Source organism: Hyperoodon ampullatus (assembly GCF_949752795.1).
Source record: "Hyperoodon ampullatus genome assembly, chromosome: 14".
NCBI classification, from domain to species: Eukaryota; Metazoa; Chordata; class Mammalia; order Artiodactyla; family Ziphiidae; genus Hyperoodon; species Hyperoodon ampullatus.
In genome coordinates this window covers 72295933-72314201 of record NC_136927.1, presented here as the reverse complement: position 1 = coordinate 72314201, position 18269 = coordinate 72295933, and the positions used below count along the sequence as shown (strand labels likewise).

At 50.7% G+C, this 18269-nt stretch overlaps 1 protein-coding gene across 2 annotated transcripts in view; it reads right to left on the bottom strand.

Annotated features, from left to right (window-relative positions):
* The window catches only part of MYBL2 (MYB proto-oncogene like 2), a gene marked incomplete at its 5' end in the record, with an annotated part of 29537 nt that extends 16719 nt beyond the window's left edge, over positions 1 to 12818 (bottom strand). The window contains 5 exons of one of the 2 annotated variants that reach the window (XM_079718707.1): positions 2056 to 2276; positions 2463 to 2555; positions 3431 to 3502; positions 8559 to 8652; positions 12799 to 12818. In XM_079718707.1, coding sequence (XP_079574833.1) covers positions 2056 to 2276; positions 2463 to 2555; positions 3431 to 3502; positions 8559 to 8652; positions 12799 to 12818 — 500 coding nt within the window. The remainder of the gene's footprint in view (positions 1 to 2055; positions 2277 to 2462; positions 2556 to 3430; positions 3503 to 8558; positions 8653 to 12798) is intronic. The other variant, XM_079718708.1, reaches the window with a different exon arrangement.
* Between the last annotated feature and the right edge of the window lie 5451 nt (positions 12819 to 18269).

Below are 18269 nucleotides of genomic sequence, written 5' to 3'. Positions count from 1 at the left end.
TGCTTGCACCCTGTAACGATTTACGGAATATTTCCACACACCTCTGAGAAATAAGCAAAGGTCTTATTCAGCCTACAGGGCAAAATCCTCACACTGAAACATTCTGGGAACTCTCATTCCCTTTCCCACTCACTCTGCATTTGTAGAAACCGTAAGCAAGCTGCTGGCCGCTGGCCCCTGTCCTGAGGCTCAGTGACCTGGAACACAAGCCCTGATCACGTCCCACAGACAGAAAATGGCCAAAGAGGGCACAGAGGATCCACTACTGACCACTCTGAGCCTTGGCTTTTTTATCCGGAGAATCAAAAGACTACTTCACTCGCCACCACTTGCTGAAGATTAAAGAGGAAACATATATGGTATAAGTCAGAGTAGTACACCACACTACAGAAGCAGAAAGTAGCACAGTGGTACAGGAGTCAGGGAAGCGTGGAGGGAGAGAAGCAGACAGGTACCGTAGGACAGAGTAACAGAGTAGTAGGAGCAGACAGCAGGACGAAGCACAAAGTACGAAACTACAGAAGCACACAGCAGCATCACAGTGAGTAGCACGGGGGCTCAGCAGCGTCAGAGCCCACAGACCTACAGCAGTTCAGAAGTGCAGACACACAGAGGCGCTGCCTTCTTTGGGTTTCCGAGCAGAGCGCTTTTCCCTCGAACCGTGAACAGAGAATAGCAGCTTGACGGAGCCACCAGTCTAAGAGGAGGCTCTGGATCTCTGTTCATTCCCACTGCAGGCTGTCAGGACACAGTGCTGACTGGGCAGGGGTCGGAGCACGGTGGGGAGATGGCCAGGGACTGCACAGTTGGAAAGGACAGAGAAACCTTCCCCGAGGAAATAACGTCCCCACTGAGAACCAAAGGATGAGAGCGTGTTGGCTACATGATGGGCACAAGTTAGAGGGCATCCAAGCTGCCAGGAGCACAGGGCGTTCGTTCTCAGCAAAGAGCTCTCCCGTGTCTAGGAGAGAGAGAGGAGGTCGGAGCAGCTAAGTCCCCACAGATGAGCAAGGGTGACGGCAGATCAAGGCGAGGCTGGTGGCATCAGCCAGGCCAGGCTGGCCACACGGGAAAGAGGCTCGAGTCCTCAACCCAAGTGTTATAAGAAGTGCCAAAAGGATAACACACTCCGGTTTGAGTTTTGGAAACAGATGATTCCAGACTCCAGGGGAAAGAGACCATCGGGCATTTTATTTCCTCTCCTTCCCAGGACCGCAATGCCCTGGCAAAGAAAGGAAACAAAATAAGGTAAAAAGGCACACAGACGGGCTTCCCTGGTGGCGCAGTGGTTGAGAGTCCGCCTGCCGATGCAGGGGACACGGGTTCGTGCCCCGGTCCGGGAAGATCCCACATGCCGCGGAGCGGCTGGGCCCGTGAGCCATGGCCGCTGAGCCTGCACGTCCGGAGCCCGTGCTCCGCAACGGAAGAGGCCACATCAGTGAGAGGCCCGCGTACCGCAAAAAAAAAAAAAAAAAGCACACAGACGAAAAGAGCAGGGTAGAAGACAGTGGTGAGTAAGTGATTTTTTTCCAGAAGATGGAAAGCGGTTAGGGGAGCAGTGAGCAACTTAGGAGACTGGGAGTTGACCCTGGAGCAGGATTCTAGCAAGAATGGAGCCAAGTCGTCCTAATGCTCCCTGCAGAACACCAAGAGGCCCAGGGCTTGGAGGGGCCAGGCCCAGCGTGAAGAGTAGGGTGAAAACGGGCAGTGGTTCGGACGTCCAGATCCTGGCCCTGACCTCACAGGCAGGAGGAAAGAGGTTTATTCTCTAAAAGAATAACCAGGCCACCCCGGCCACAGCAGAGGGCAGGGGTGGCACAGAGCCGAAAGCGGGACCAGATGAGAGTCTGCACGGTGAACGGGAGGCCCCCAGGCCCCCCTCCCTTCCCTGCTCCAGACTCCCTGCAGCTGGGGCCCCCCTCCCCCCCTCCCCTATCCCCTCCCACCCCGGCAAGAATCTGAAGGACTCGTTCGCTTCTGGGAAAAGTGAGCAACTCCAGAGAAATCGGACTGGGCCTTGGAACATCCCCGCAAAGGCCCCGGCAGGCGGCTCACCTCCCCGGCAGCATCTTGGCGATCTCGGCCCAGCGGTTGCCCAGCACCTTGTGGGCCTCGCAGATGATGCGGTCCTCTTCCTCCGTCCAGCAGGACTTCTTCACTTCGGGGTTGAGGTGATTGTGCCAGCGCTCGCGGCACTGCTTCCCCAGCCGGCCCTTCAGGTGCTTGGCGATCAGCGTCCACTGCTTCGTGCCGTACTTCTTGACCAGCTCGATGACCTTGGGGGAAAGCTGCTGTGAGGCCAGCGGGACCGGCCCTTTTCCCACCCCAGCACCGACCAGTGGGATGTCGCACACCCAAGGTCCAGCTGGACAGTCCAGCCAACACCCAGGGCAGCCTCAGTCCCTTGACTCCTGGGGGTGGGTGAAGGCCCGCCATGTGGCAGGCACTGTCCTGGGCGTTACCTTCTGGTCCTCCTCTTTGGTCCATGGCCCCTTGACGAGGTCTGGATTCAAGACCCTCAGCCACCGGTACTGGCACTGCTGGTCAGTGCGGTTCTGGGAAGAGGACAGGCACCCGTGAGAACTCCTGGGATGGTGGCCCTGGACCCTGGACACACACTGGGCTCAGGGGACACCTCAGCGGGGTTCGGTCTTGTTCCCTGCACCACCACACACTGCCTGCCCACGGGCCAGAACACGCATGGTTTCCCTGTGCTACCAGAGGGCCTGGACTGAACCAGGCAAATTTAGAACCATGTGGGAAGCCACCGCCAGCTGCCCTAACACAAGGGGGCCGCCCTGTCCCAGCCTGCAGGCTACATCAGGGATCCTTGCTTGCTTCTGGGAGGGTAGTATCTCCCTGAAGGTTTCGGATCACATGGAGGAGGTGAGGAGGGGCTGGTGACTTGGTCCCTGAACTGCCCGATGAGCCGGGAAATAAGCCGACAGCAGCTCCTGCCACATCCCCTCCCTGTCAGACGCCTGCAGTGCTGGGGATGGGGGACCTGAGGGGGACCCACATCACCAGGAGCCTCTAGATGCTGGACATGGTGGCACCAGCCAGCTCCGCAGGGGCCTCACCATGGAGCCTGCTCAAGTATTGTTTCCCCTCAGTTTCAGTCTCACGGTTGAGAAACCGAGCACCAACTCGCTCCTGACTTGCAGGAAGAAATGCAAATATGTCACTGATCTGATTTCATGATCACAGAGCCCAAGACCCCCAGGCACACGGAGGCTGCTGCGTGGAGACGCTTACACCAGGGTGCCTTGGATTCCGGTTTGGGAAGAAAGGGCCTAGGAAGCCTGGAAGGTTGTTCTGTTGGGAGAGCTGGCGGGGACTTGGTAAGGAACCACCCTTTCTTCTCCTTGACAGAAAGTCTGTCCCGGGCCCACTGTCCTGGGGGAGGGGGCCGCAGAGGCGCTGCACTCACGGGAAAGTGGCTGGCCAGGAACTTCCAGTCTTGCTGTCCAAACTGCCTCACCAGGGCCCTCAGCTGCTCATCCTGCCAAAGCCGGAAAGACAGAGGGCTCAGCTACACGTGTGCAGAAAACAGCTGCTCTTGACGGAGCCCTCCCCAAAGGAAACAGCCTCCCTCATCCACTCGGTCATGAAGTGACCACCTACCGCACACCAGGCACGCCAGGCATGGCAGCGGGCAGCATCGGAGCTGCCCAACCTTACGGGAGTTAAAGTCTAGAGGGAAGCAGATGTTAATCAAAGGCTCCTGCAAACAAAAGGAAAGGTGCTGGGGGGGTACGGAGAGATCGATGGTGAGGCCTATTTGGGGGGATCCAAGGGACAGGCTCCAGGGAAGTCCAGTGAGGCTAGAATGCAGGAAGCAAGCAAGAGGGATGCAAGAGGGTTCTGGAGGGGCCGGCAGGGGCCAGACCACATGCAGGGTTGATTCGGGCCTCTGCGTCATGCAAAGCCACTGATGCACTGAAGCAGTGGGTGGTCACGGTTCAATGTGCTTGTTATGAACTTCACTTTGGCAGCTGCAGGAAAAGGGGCTACAGGTGGGCAGAATGAACGAGAGGAGGCCATTACAGGCACCTGGGCCAGAGACAACAGTGACCCAGCACTGGAGACGGGGGACATGGGCAGAATTAAGAGCACTCAGAGGGGAAGGAAACCAGTACCTGTTAAAACGTGCTCCTGAATATAAACTACTGATTTACGCCACAACCCGAAATCACAGTACCACTGTGATGAGGGAAAGAAGCCAGACATAAAGAGTATACATGGCGGGCTTCCCTGGTGGTGCAGTGGTTGAGAGTCCGCCTGCCGATGCAGGGGACACAGGTTTGTGCCCCGGTCCGGGAAGATCCCACATGCCGCGGAGCGGCTGGGACCGTGAGCCACGGCCACTGATCCTGCGCATCCGGAGCCTGTGCTCCGCAACGGGAGAGGCCACAGCAGTGAGAGGCCCGCATACCGCAAAAAAAAAAAAAAAAAAGAGTATACAATGCATGATTCTGTGCTTATGAACTTCTAGAAAATGTAAACTAAGCTATAGGGACAAAAAGATAATCAGTGGTGTCTGAGGTCAGGGGTGGTGGTAGGGAGAAATGGACAGCAAAGGGAGCAAGAAATGCCTGGGGTGATGGAAACGCTCTACAGTGACGGTGCTGGGAGTTTCATGGTAGCACGTCCATTGAAACTCGCTGAATTGTACTTTAATGGTTGTCATTGATTGTATGTAAAGTATTCTTCCATCGAATCAATTTTTGAATATCTTATATATATAAAGGAAATGTAGGAAATTCCCTGGCGGTCCGGTGGTTAGAATTCCGCGCTTTCACTACCCAGGGCCTGGGTTCAATCAAAAAAAAAAAGAAAAAGAAGAAAACGTAGTATATCCATACAGTAGAATATTATTCAGCCTTAAAACAGAAGGAAATTCTGTTACAAGATACAACGTGGATGACCCTTGAAGACATTATGCTAAGCGAAATAAGCCAGACACAAAAGGACAGTGTATGAGTCCACTCTTGTGAAGAATCTAAAGCAGTCAAAATCATAGAAACAGAAAGTAGACAAAGGTGGTTGCCAAGGGCTAGGAGGAGGGGGGGTGCGGAATTAAGTGTTTAATGATTCAGTTTTGCACGGTGACAAAGTTCTAGAGACCTGCTGCACGGTGAGAATATACTTCATGTACTGAACTGTACACATTTAACGTTAGGTGTTTTTACTCACTCTCTCTCTCTCTCTCTCTCTCCCCTTTCTTTTTCTCTCTCTCTCCTGGACAGAAAAAAAGGCCACCAGAGAAATCCAGGCCCTCAACTGCAGCTTGGCCACAGCCCAGCATCAGCTGGACAAAGTCCCCATAAATCCTGTAGCTGAGCCAGCCCACGCCCACAGAGCCAGCCCCGGACACCCTACCCTCCCCTGCCGCCTGCCCGACCTGGCCAGGCCAACCCCTGCCTTCTGCCCATGTCCCCTGTGTCCATCTCCAGCACCACCATCCTCCCCGACGACTGGGGGGGACACTTTCGTCTCCAGCTCCTGCCGGATCCCATGGGCCCCTCCACCCGTCCACTCCCGCCTGCACTGCCCTCGTCCCTCCGCAGCCATCTTCTCCCACCTGCCCGGCACAGCACCCTCTCCAACTCCCTCAGCCTCAGGCTGCCCCCAAATCCCTTGCCCACGCTACACACGGCAGACTAGCTCCCTGGAGCCCAGCTGTGGTCATGTCCCGCATCTGCTTCAAAAACCTTCAATGGCTTCACCTTGCCAGCTGAACAAGCCTACATCTCTGAGTCCGAAGTCCAAGGCCTTCCGGGATTGGACCCCATTCGATCTTTCCATCTTAATCAACCACGCTTCCTCTTTAAGGACCCTTCGCTCCAGCCAAACGGGGGCTCCTCTTGCTTTTCTCCACCTATAACCCGCTTCCTATTGACTTACCCACCATTTTGCACACCTGACTGCTGAATTTCCAAATCCTTACCCCATGAAACTGTTCTTAACTTCTCAGACAACAGTAAACTCAACTTCTAAAAGCATCTTGGGGAATTCCCAGGTGGTTCAGTGGTTAGGACTCTGAGCTTTCACTGCTGAGGGTGCGAATTATAATCCCTGGTCGTGGAACTAAGATCCCACAAGCCTCTAGGCCAAAAAAAAAAAAAAAAAAAGAGAGAGAGAGGGAAAGAGAAGGAAATAAAAAAAAGGCATTTCGACAATTACAGGTGGCTCCTACGTCTAGGAGGCTTAGTATAAGACAGGAGAGACACCACAGTGAGCACAAAAGACACCAGTCTTGGGACTTCCCTGGTGGATAGTGGTTTGGAGTCCGCCTGCCAAAGCAGGGGACATGGGTTTGAGCCCTGGTCCGGGAGGATCCCACATGCTGCGGAGCAACTAAGCCCGTGCACCACAACTATTGAGCCTGTGCTCTAGAGTCCACGAGCCACAACTACTGAGCCCACATGCCACAACTACTGAAACCCATGCGCCTAGAGCCTGTGCTCTACAACAAAAGAAGCCACTGCAATGAGAAGCCTGCACACCACAACGAAGAGTAGGCCCCGCTCACAGCAACTAGAGAAAGCCCGTGTGCAGCAATGAAGACCCAACGCAGCCAAAAGTAAATTAAAAAAAAAAAAAAAAAAAAAAAGACGCCGGTCTTGCCAGCACCATGATGGCCATAGCATGTCCACGGGCCTGGGCATGGTCCAGGCAGAGAGATGCTCTGGGGTAGGGACCCCATCTTGCTTGTTCTTCTAAGCCTGCAAGAGTGGAATATAGTCCCTGGTCCACAGTGGGATGAACAGAAAAGGCTGGCTTAGCACTCCTCTGAACAAACATCTTTTATGATTTAAGAGTGTTTCACAACTCAAACAGTAAGAGGAAAAAAAAAAAAGACTTAAAACTAAACACATACAGGAAAATAGAGGTAGAATAAAAAGATAAGGCCAGTAGGAGTCTAAATTGGTACAACCAAGTCAGAAAAAAACCTGACAGTTTCTAAACTAAACATATACATACACCATTAGTGTACCTAAGTATCCTCTCTAGATGAATGAAAACATAATCCTCAAAAACACTTGGGCAGTAAAGAAGATGTGGCACATATATACAATGGAATATTACTCAGCCATAAAAAGAAACGAAATTGAGCTATTTGTAATGAGGTGGATAGACCTAGAGTCTGTCATACAGAGTGAAGTAAGTCAGAAAGAGAAAGACAAATACCGTATGCTAACACATATATATGGAATTTAAGAAAAAAAAATGTCATGAAGAACCTAGGGGTAAAACAGGAATAAAGACACAGACCTACTTGAGAATGGACTTGAGGATATGGGGAGGGGGAAGGGTAAGCTGTGACAAAGCGAGAGAGAGGCATGGACATATATACACTACCAAACGTAAGTTAGATAGATAGTGGGAAGCAGCCGCAGAGCACAGGGAGATCAGCTCGGTGCTTTGTGACCGCCTGGAGGGGTGGGATAGGGAGGGTGGGAGGGAGGGAGACGCAAGAGGGAAGGGATGTGGGAACAGATGTATATATATGACTGATTCACATTGTTATAAAGCAGAAACTAATAATAAAAAACAAAACAAACAAAAAAACCAAAAAACACTTAGGCAAGAATTTTCACAGCCGCTCTATCCACAACAGCCAAAAACTAGAAATAGCCCAAATGCCCATCAACAAGGGAAACATACTATGGTCTATCCATACAATGGAATACTATTCAGGAAGAAAAAATGAACAAATTACTGAATCATGCAACATTATGCTGAACAAAAGAAGCCAGATAGAAAAGAGTAGAGCTGTATGATTTCATGTGAAGGACATTCGAGAACAGGCAGAACAATCAAACAGAGAGACATGGATGGGCGACTGCCTGGAGCCGGGAACGATGGACCACAAAGGGAACTTCCAGGGACAATCAAGGTGGTGCTTATGTGAGTAATAGACACTTATCAAAACTGTTGGAATTGCTCACTTTAAAAAGGTGCATTTGACTGTATCTAAATTATACTTCATAAACTGGATTAAAGAATAAAATCAACTCAGAGCTTGGTATCGCAGACAAAATACAATGATTTTTAAAAAATGATAGTAAAGAGGGGGTTTGCAGATTTGGCTAAACCTCCCAGCAGTTAAAGGACAAGAAGCACAATTAAAGTCCATGATGCAGAACACACCAGCTTTCAAGAGACACAACAGCAATTGCTGGCCCCAAGGTCTGAGAGGTACATCCCCCTAAGGGTCCTCAATGCTGAGAGTGCCCAAGAATGCTCTGAGAAGAATCATCAGGGAGAACCAGAGTGCCTATCTGCTTCTTTTTTTGTTTTTTGGCTGCACCACGCAGCTTGTGGGATCTTAGTTCCCCCGACCAGTGATTGAACCTGGGCCCCCAGCACTGGAAGCACCGAGTCCTAAAGCTGGACCGCTAGGGAATTCCCCCATCTGCTTCTTTCATCAGCTCCTCCTCTTCATCATACTGGTCGGGGCAACAGGCAGACACAACCCAGGCTCTGTTCCTGGTCCAGCCTCCCAGCTGCCATCACCTCCACCCCCGCAGTTGCCCCTCGGTGTCACTCACCTCCTCGTGGGTCCACTTGACCTTGCACTTGCTGTCTCGCTGCTCCGGCACATCTGAATCTGTGTCCTGGTAGTGCAGCTCATCCAGCTCCTCACTGCAGGGAAAGCAAGCCAAAGGTCAAGGACATGCGTCTCTCTACCTGCTGCTACATGATGGACGGACACTGTGGACTGAGGCCATGACCTCTAGGGAAAGGTTTTGGGGACGCAGGCTTTTACTATAGTTAAAATGTAGGTACTTCCACCCTCCTCTTTTTAAAAACTTTTTAATGAAATGGGATTATGGGCTACTTTTTTCTTTACTCTCTCTTTTTTCAAAATTATTTATTTATTTATTTATTTTTGTCTGCATTGGGTCTTTGTTGCTGCACGCAGGCTTCATCTAGTTGCGGTGAACGGGGGCTACTCTTCGTTATGCTGCACAGGCTTTCTCATTGCGGTGACTTGTCTTTGTTGCAGAGCATGGGCTCTAGGCGCACAAGCTCAGTAGTTGTGGCTCGCGGGCTCTAGAGCGCAGGCTCCAGTAGTTGTGGCGCACCGGCTTTGTTGCTCCGAGGCATGTGGGATCTTCCTGGACCAGGGCTCGAACCCGTGTCCCTTGCGTTGGCAGGCGGATTCTTTACCACTGCACCACCAGGGAAGTCCTCTTTACTCTTTCATTTTCAGTTAACACTCTAATGATTTCAAAAGCTACAAGAAAAAAGAAGTTAAGATTTCACCAAGGACTTCCCTGGTGGTGCAGTGGATAAGAATCCACCTGCCAATGCAGGGGACACGGGTTCGAGCCCTGGTCCAGGAAGATCCCACAGGCCACGGAGCAACTAAGCCCATGTGCCACAACTACTGGAGCCTGCGCTCTAGAGCTGACAAGCCACAACTACTGAGCCTGCACGCCACAAATGTTTAAGGCTGTGCGCCTAGAGCCGGAGCTCCACAACAAGAGCAGCCACCGCAAGGAGAAGCCCGCGCACAGCAACAAAGAGTATCTGCCACTTGCCACAAGTAGAGAAAGCCCGTGTGCAGCAATGAAGACCCATCACAGCCAAAAATAAATAAATAAATTTATAAAAGAGAAAAGATTTCACCAAGAATATTATATTCAACACCAGACACCTATTTCAAATTTTCTTTTAAATAACAAAACTTTTTCAACTTGCATGGGTATTTTAAGGATTAAAGCTGATGATGTATGTGGGCTTCCCTGGTGGTGCAGTGGCTGAGGATCCGCCTGCCAATGGAGAGGACACAGGTGTGAGCCCTGGTCCGGGAAGATCCCACATGCCGCAGAGCAACTAAGCCCCCGCGCCACAACTACTGAGCCTGCGCTCTAGAGCCCACGAGCCACAACTACTGAGCCTGCGTGCTACAACTACTGAAGCCGGCGTGCCTAGAGCCTGTGCTCCGCAACAAGAGAAGCCACCACAATGAGAAGCCCGCACAACACAACCAAGAGCAGCCCCTGCTCGTTGCAATTAGAGAAAGCCATATGCAAGCAACAAAGAGCCAACACAGCCAAAAAAAAAAAAACCTGATGATGATGTATGTAATCATCAAGCACCAGGATTTTAAGAAATATTGTTTGAGAAAACCGTTTAGAATACATTATCTCAGTAACTATGTCCATTTCTGCATACCCCTTCTCAATCCTTGCCTACACATAGGTCTAGTTTATGGAGCGAAAAATCAGAGTACAAGCAGCTTTGAATTCTGGATGCTTTTATTTTCTAACAGGTAATTTTCCAAGTTACTCCAAAATCTTCCTATTTATCAGGTTTAATAGTTACAAAAATGGAGATCATGCTATCCACCCCCAGGCATGTCCAGGGCTCACAAGAGCACCCTACCATCTCCATTAAGTCACCTCTGTCAGGGACCTTCCGAAGTCAGGCATTTTTAAGTGGGAAAAAAGCCTATACGTCTCCAAACAAGCAAGGCAAGCACAGGCCTCTCCAAAAGAGGAAGAGGACTTCCTTCTGTGGCCACGCTCCTTTCCCCTTCTCAGCATCTTCCTAATCACACGCACACTCCCCAGAGCACATTGGAAATCCTCCCGTCTCATAACATAAGCACTTAGGCTGCAACTGCCTGTCTCCTTGACAACCTGGACAGAGGTCCACTCCACCTCATATCTGTAGGGCCTTTGGGGGGTAGAATCAAAATGCCTTAAGAAATGTTTGCTCTGGGAATGGCTGGATATAGGAATGAATAAACATGCAAAACTGCTGCCTCTTAGTCGATAAAAAATGTTAATATAAGTAAACTTTTTAGAATTAGGAAAGGGACAGATGGATTTCTAAACCCAGCAATACACCAGTCATAGGAGGAGCTGGAATTCAGCCTTGTCTTGTCATTCCCAACCCTATACATGGGGTCCTCCACTATCGCAAAGTAGGAGGCAAAAAAAACTCTACAAGATGCTAATAACAGAAGGAAGCTGGCTTTAACATTAACTGCCCCCAGACTCCGTTTTGACAGAAACTACCTTTGGTTCTCCAGCACCCAGCTTCTGAGAGAAGCTCAGCAAATGTTCCTTCGAGGAAGAGACTGTTTCTCTGTGAACACTCTCTGGTGCTCGAAAATACTCTATTTAATGGGGAGAGCAGCTCAGATGGCTGGGAGAATTCTGTGAGGCAATATACTTCTATCACCAACACGATGATGACTGTCTACTTCACGTGCATTCTCATTATCCCCATTTAATAGATGTGAACATAGAGGCTCACAGGGGTGATGCCACCTGCCAATTCCACTAAGCCAGGCTCCAACCGGCACCTTCCAGTCCTCATCTCGTAATCCCAGCTGGAAAAGCAGAGGCTAAGTCAGTAGTGGCAACCACATGGAGGTCCAACACACCCTTTCTATGCCCTTTCATGTGCTGGGCCTTGCTCCAGATAGGGTGAGTCAGAAGCTGAGCAGGAAGTATTACACTGGTGCAGAGGAGAGTTACAGCGAGTGGCCAGGAATCAAACTGAATGCTGCTCCAGGGTACAGAACTCATCCCTCACCTGGGGGGGGGGGGGTGTCCTCCACTGAGCCCCAGGGGAGAAGTAGCAGAGGACCTGGGGGTTGTCTGGGGCCTTGGTTGTTGCCTGGAGTTACCACTTCCTGAACCAGAAATTCAGGGCCTGACAAGTGCCTGCCCAGAACAACCCTTGGGAATTGGAGCTGCCCTGAGAAACTGTGGCCTGAGGAAGACACACCCTGAGACTTACCACGGCCCAGGGATCAGATGCTTCCTTGCTGAAAGGAATTCTAGGGAAAGCCAGCAACGATGGCTTCTCAGGTCTATATGCTGGGCCTGAGAAGGCAACCACCATCTGAAGTGGGGTTTGAAGTTATCTGGGCTGCATGAATCCAGGGAGGGAACAGGGCAGAATCCCATTGTTCTCCGTGACTCCCAGGCTGGTTGAAAAGCCCAGAGCTCAGGCACCGGGTGCACGGGTCTAAGACACGGACCTGGAGCCCACAGACCTGGTTCCTGGCTTGACTCTGCTACTCATTCTCTGGCGAGTTAAGTAAGATGGAGACCGCAGTTCCTGCCTCCACCCCAGGGGCTGCTGGCACAGAGCAGTCTCGATACACATCAGTCTCTCTTCCCCTCGCCTTCAACCTCAGCTGCCCCAAACCCCTCATGTGGAACAGGAAGACAGGTCTCCGAAACGAAAACGAGCTGAGGTCCGCAACCCAGGTGGTGGGGGACCAAAAAGTCACACACACCCCGCCTCTGCATCCTTCCTAGGTCGGGGGAGGGAGCTTGGGGTTCTGTGTTTCCCCGAATGTGAAGAAATGCTCACCGGCAAATCTGAACCCCAAAAGGCTTGAACGACAAGAGTCTCCCCGGCTTTGGTCGCCCGCTCGCCGTGACTTGGAAAATCACCTTCCTTCTCCAGGGGTCGCCTCCCTCCCCGGTAAAGCCCCTTCCAGCTGACACCGCCGTCCCACCCCCACCCCGCAATTAGGCGGGAGACAAAATGACATCATGCAGGGCTTGGCCCGGGTCCCAGAAGACCCGCCCGCCCCAGCTCCGGGGCCCAGAGAGCCGAGCGAGGGGCCCCCGAGAGACCCCGGCTTCGCGCGCACCCCCCGCGTCTCCCCGCGTCGGGCGACACAAGACACTGCGTTTCCTGAGGACCCCACCCCCGCCCGGCTCAGAAGGGCCACGGCGAGGGTGGGGGCAGAGGTCGGGGTTGGGGAGAGGTCGGGGAGGGGGGAGGGGCCCTTAGCTTCCCGGCTCCTCTCACCCGCGTGTCCGCCGAGACATCCCCCCGGCCCGGGCCGCGCCGCGCTCGCCCGCCCGCCGGCTGAGCCCGGAGCGGGAGCCGGGCCGGGGTCAGGGTGCGGGCTGCTTCGGCCGCTCCGGGCCCCGGGGCCGCGCTGCGAAGCGTCAGCGTGGCCGTAGGTCCCGCCGCTGCTCGCAGGGGCTGTGATAGCCGCCGGCGCGCACAGAAGCACTTTTCTATCTCCCGCCAAGCGCGTCGGCGCCGCCCGGGCCTGGCGCGCGGGCGGGCTGGCGTGCGCGGGGCGGGGCCAGCGGGCGGGGCGTGCTTGGGGGGCGGGGCCGGAGAGCCGAAGAACACCGCACCTGCGCAGAGCCCTGAAGCCCCAGGGCAGGGAGAGGGCGTGGGTGTGGCTCAGAACCGGCAGCCAGGTGACTGAGGCCTGGCTCCAGCCAAGAGTGATCGGGGAGGCCCTGGAGGAAAGACTGAGGAGAGGGAGTGAGCCGCAAGGATGGGAGAGCCAGGCCGGGGAAACCACCTGTGCAAAAGGGCCAGCTCTAGTCCAAGCCGCTCCTGCGTCCCTACAGCCCCACCCCAAAGCGGCCCCTTGACCCCCACCTAGACCGGGTCTGTGCCTTGAAACCATCTCCCTGCTTCCTTTCCAGCCTCGAATTCAATGGCTCCAGCTCCTCAGCTTGACTGCTGGCGGCCAAAAGCGAGCCTCCTAGAATGCAAAAGTGATCTTGACTCTTCAGAACTTAAAATCTAGTCCTCTCCCTCAGGGTAAAATACTCTGTAATCAGGTATTTATAGGATTCTGCCAGATCACCGCCCCACCCCCCAACCCCCCGCCCCCAGCCAAAGAAAACTCGCTAGCGTCCTGGCCTTTACTCGGGCCCAGTACACTTCCCACCCCTCCCACCCGACTAGTTCCTGTTTAACCTTAGAGTCCCTGGCCCACAACCTGCTTGTTGACTTGTGCGTCTCCCCATTTGAACTATGGGCTTGCTAAGGTCCAAGTGGCCCCTCAATTCACAGCAGTATCCCCAGGGCCCAGAATTCAACTGTTGCACTGAATTCAGTTTACTACATGCTTAAACTCCTAGAGGCTTAGCAAGGATTTTCCATTTTAAGTTGCCATTTACCAAGTACCTCCTGAGTGTCACCCCACATCCAAGACAGGGTGATGAAAGAGGGGTAACTGAATTATGAGACAGGAGCCTGGGGAGATGGGCTTAAACCTCAACCTCTTAGCCCCTACTTATGCCTCAGACCCCACTTCCAGAAACTTCTGGCCACCTGGGGACAGTCCAGCCCACTGCTGCAAACCTCACTTACCACAACAGAAGGAACACTGACATCTTATTATACTTGCTAGAAGCTTCCACATCAATTAATTCAGGGCTTCCCCCACCCACTTCCCTCATAAAGTAATTCATGTGGACATCCCCTTTTCATTGCTAGGGCATAATATTTAAGAGTGTAGGCTCTGAAGCCAGACTTCCTAGGGTTTGATTCCCAGCTCCATCATTTACTAGTTATGTGATCATAGGCAAATAACTTCTCTGTGCCTCAGTTTTCTCATCTATAAAAATGAGATTTATCAAAGACTTAGATAGCTTTTACTATGTGCCAGCCACTGTTCTGTACGCTTTATACATTTTAATTCATTTAATCCTCATAGCAACCCTATGAGGTAGTATTAGTATTCTCTTCTTTTGGCAGATGGGGACACTGAGACACAGGCCTCCCCCCAGGTCACACTGCTAGTAAATGGCAAAGAAGGGATTTAAGCCTGGGCTGTCTAGTTCCAGAGTATATGCTATTAATCACTACACTGGTACCTACTTTGTGGGGTGGTTTTAGGATTAAATAAACATATATGTAAACCACTGAGAACAATCTCTGGTACATAATAAGCACTATATTACTTTTTGTTGTTATTATTATAACTCTTCAGCTGCTCTCATGCTTGTCCTTTGAGGTCTAGGAAGCTGCTTTGCACACAGCACACATTCTCACATGGATTATTAGTCCCATTTCAGGAGAGAGACAGGACCTGCTACCTCAGGCAAGGTATTTGCCCAAGGCAAGAGACAGGGAGCAGCCGTCTCCAGTTGCTAGCCAGTTGACCAATACACTTATCGACTGAAAAAGAATGCACAACCTAGAAGGTGAGAATTATGTTTTATTCAGCAGTACTACTGAGGACTTAAGCCTGGGATATAGCATCTCAGATAGCTGAGGGACTGTTCCGAAGAGGTAAGGGAGGAGGCAGGATATATAGTAGTTTTTGCAATAACAAAAACAAAAAAACCCCAAGTAGTTGGAACATCAAAAGATTACTGCTAATTAAAGAAAACCAGACATCTTAAGTTAATGAATTTAGCACTCTTCTATGTGTGGGAAGATGCAGAAGTCTGAGCTTATTGAAATTACTTGTTTGATACACACCTTAACTATCTAGGGCCAGTATCCTATTTTTCTCCATCCTGAATCCTCTCAGGGCGCACCATCAGGGGTGGCTGCAGTGGCTGCTGGCTTGATGGCCACAACATCCTCTGTTTACTGAAGTGGCAGGTGATGTTCTTTGTCCATATCAGAGTCTAAGAAGCCTGGAGTCTGCTGCGAGTCAGAGAGCAGGGACGTCACCCTGGCACCAGATGGAATCTGGTTATCTGCACATGTGTGTCTTCTCCAGTTAACATCATGCCAACAGATACCCCTGGAGAGAAGGCTCCAAGTGTCCTGGGTGCAGCCAGGAGTGGTCCCTGGGCTCAGGACTGATAACATACAGACTGCACTCTACCAGGAACCTTTTCCTGCACATGCCCACCTTGGACAGGGAGGCTTCAGTCATTTGGTCATTCCACAGTTTGCCCCACCCCAGGTTCCAGACCCAGGGTCTGCCCCCGTCTTGGGAAGGCAGCATCAAATCTATTAAATGCTCGGGATGCAGCATCAGCCTGGACACAAAACAAACACAGATTGATGACAAGTAAATGATAAGTAGGATCACATGTCCCTCTGCCTGGCGTCTGCCCCTCCACTTACTGAGCACCTCCCTTTTCACCCTTGTCCTCCCACCACCTACTTCCTCTGCCCATAATTTTACTGCTCTCTCAAGAGTAGACAGCCCCACATTCACATTTCAGCTTCAGATGTTGACCATAATGTTTGGCTCCAGGCAGGTACTCACAGAAGGGGTTTTACACATTTTTAATTGAATGAATGAAATGTTAAAGATAACATTTGGGCTGGAGAGTTGTTAGGAAGGCACAGAACTGGGGGAACTTGGAATGCTAGAGTTTCGACTGTGTCTTATAAGGACCATCAAAAGAGATTTTGAAACAAAGGAATGTTTTTCAGATACTTCTGCCCAAGGAATTCCCTGGCGATCCAGTGGTTAAGACTCCGCGCCCTCAATGCCGAGGGCTCAGGTTCAATCCCTGAGGGGAACTGAGATCCCACAAGACACACCGTGCGGCTGGAAAAAAAGAAAAACGCTTTAAAAAGAAGATACATCTGCCTCATCCCCAAGGGCATCAATGTAGAGGACAGAGTCATGGCAGCAGGTAAGTGGCCGGAGGCATGAGAGGTCCAGGACCAGCAGTGGAAATGGGAAACTTTCAACAGGGTAGATCCCAATGCAGTGAAGCAATTCAATTAACTGGTTCAAGAAATCAGACCTCAACAGAGAAATTTCCTCGCCCACTTCTCAAAAGATTGAGATTTTATGAATAACTATTTGCAAAGCACCTATATTTGAGTTCCAGCAAAGGACCTGCAAAATATTCAGGTCAGAAAATAATAGCTGGATTTTACTGGGGAAGACACCATGGGCCAGGCACCATACTAAGTGCTTTGCCTTCATTTTCCATTTAATGCTCATTACTATGAGAGGCAGGTATCAATCAGTAAGCTCCCCATTCTAAAGATAAGGAAACTGAGGTACACAGGTGTTAAGTTGCCATGATCACACAGCTAGTGGGCTGGTGGCTTGAAGCAAAGCACCCATACTTTGAAATGTAAATTGAGAGTACAGTTTGTGAAAATATGTCGAAATGATTGAGGCTGGGCTGCACCAGGAGCTAGTCATCAGGAGACAATCCAACATCCATACTCTCTAGAACCTCACCAGCTGATAGGAGAGACAATGAGTAAACAGAAAATTAGATCTATCAGGGTGAAGATAAAGGCAGGGGCTGTGGGTATCAACCAGAGGGGTCACTGAAGGCTCTTCAAAGCTGGGTGATTTAGGAATTTGCGAGGTGGCCAGAGGGAAAAGCCAGTGCATATCGAGGAAAGAAATATTAGGAAGTACTCAGACTGCCCAGAGTTGAAGTCACTTTTTTTTTTTTTTTGACTTTAAAAAAAATTTTTTATTGGAGTATAGTTTCTGCTGTACAGCAAAGTGAATCAGTTATGCATATATCCACTCTTTTTAGATTTCCTTCCCATTTAGGTCACCACAGAGCACTGAGTAGAGTTGAGTTGAAGTCATTTTTGATTCTTCTCTCACATCATTTATCTGACCCATCTGCAAATCCTATTGGCTCTACTACCCTCAAACTCTACCTTCAAAATATATCCAGTGGCAAAGCACACGAAAAGGTGCTCAATACTATTTCATTTGGGAAATGCAAATTTAAAACCACAATGAGATTTACACACCTATTACAATCGCTGACTAAAAAGACTAATCACGTCAAATGTTGAAGATGGGGAGTAATCAGACTTCTCAAATACTGCTGGTGGAATGTAAAACTGTACAACCACTTTGGAAACAGCTTAGCAGTTTCTTAAAAACATATACACCTACCATATGACCCAGCCATATGGAGCCAAGAAAAATGAATGCACATGTTCACACAGAGCCTTTTACATACTTTTATTTGTAATAGCCCCTAACTGGAAACACCCCAAATGTCCATCAACAGGTAAGTGGATAAACAAATTATAGATATAAAACAAATATATCCACTCTGACAATAAAAAGGAATTACTTATACAATGTGAATCTCAAAATAATTATGCTGAAAGAAGACAAAGAGTACACACTGTGTGATTCCATTTAAACACGACTCCAGAAATTGCAAACCAATCAACAGTGACAGAACCAATCTAAAGTGACAGTGGTTGTAGAGAAGGGATGACAAAGGGACACGAGGAAGCTTTGGGGGAGTGATGGATATGTTCCATTTGCCTGACTCTAGGGGTCCCTCTTCAATCACTGGGAGAAGTGTGGGGTCATTGACCACAGAACAGGGCAATCAACCCTGCGTGGGCTTGTCCAGACTCATGCCTGCCCCAGCTGTGTCCTCATTTATGCAATCGCAAAGGGTGAGAGTTTGGTCTCTTAGAAACCTTCTGGGAATTCCCTGGCGGTCCAGTGGTTAGGACTCCGCACTTCCACTTCACCGGGCACGGGTTCCATCCCTGGTCAATCGGGGAACTAATGCAAATCTCTTGCATTCCTGATGAGGGGGATGAGA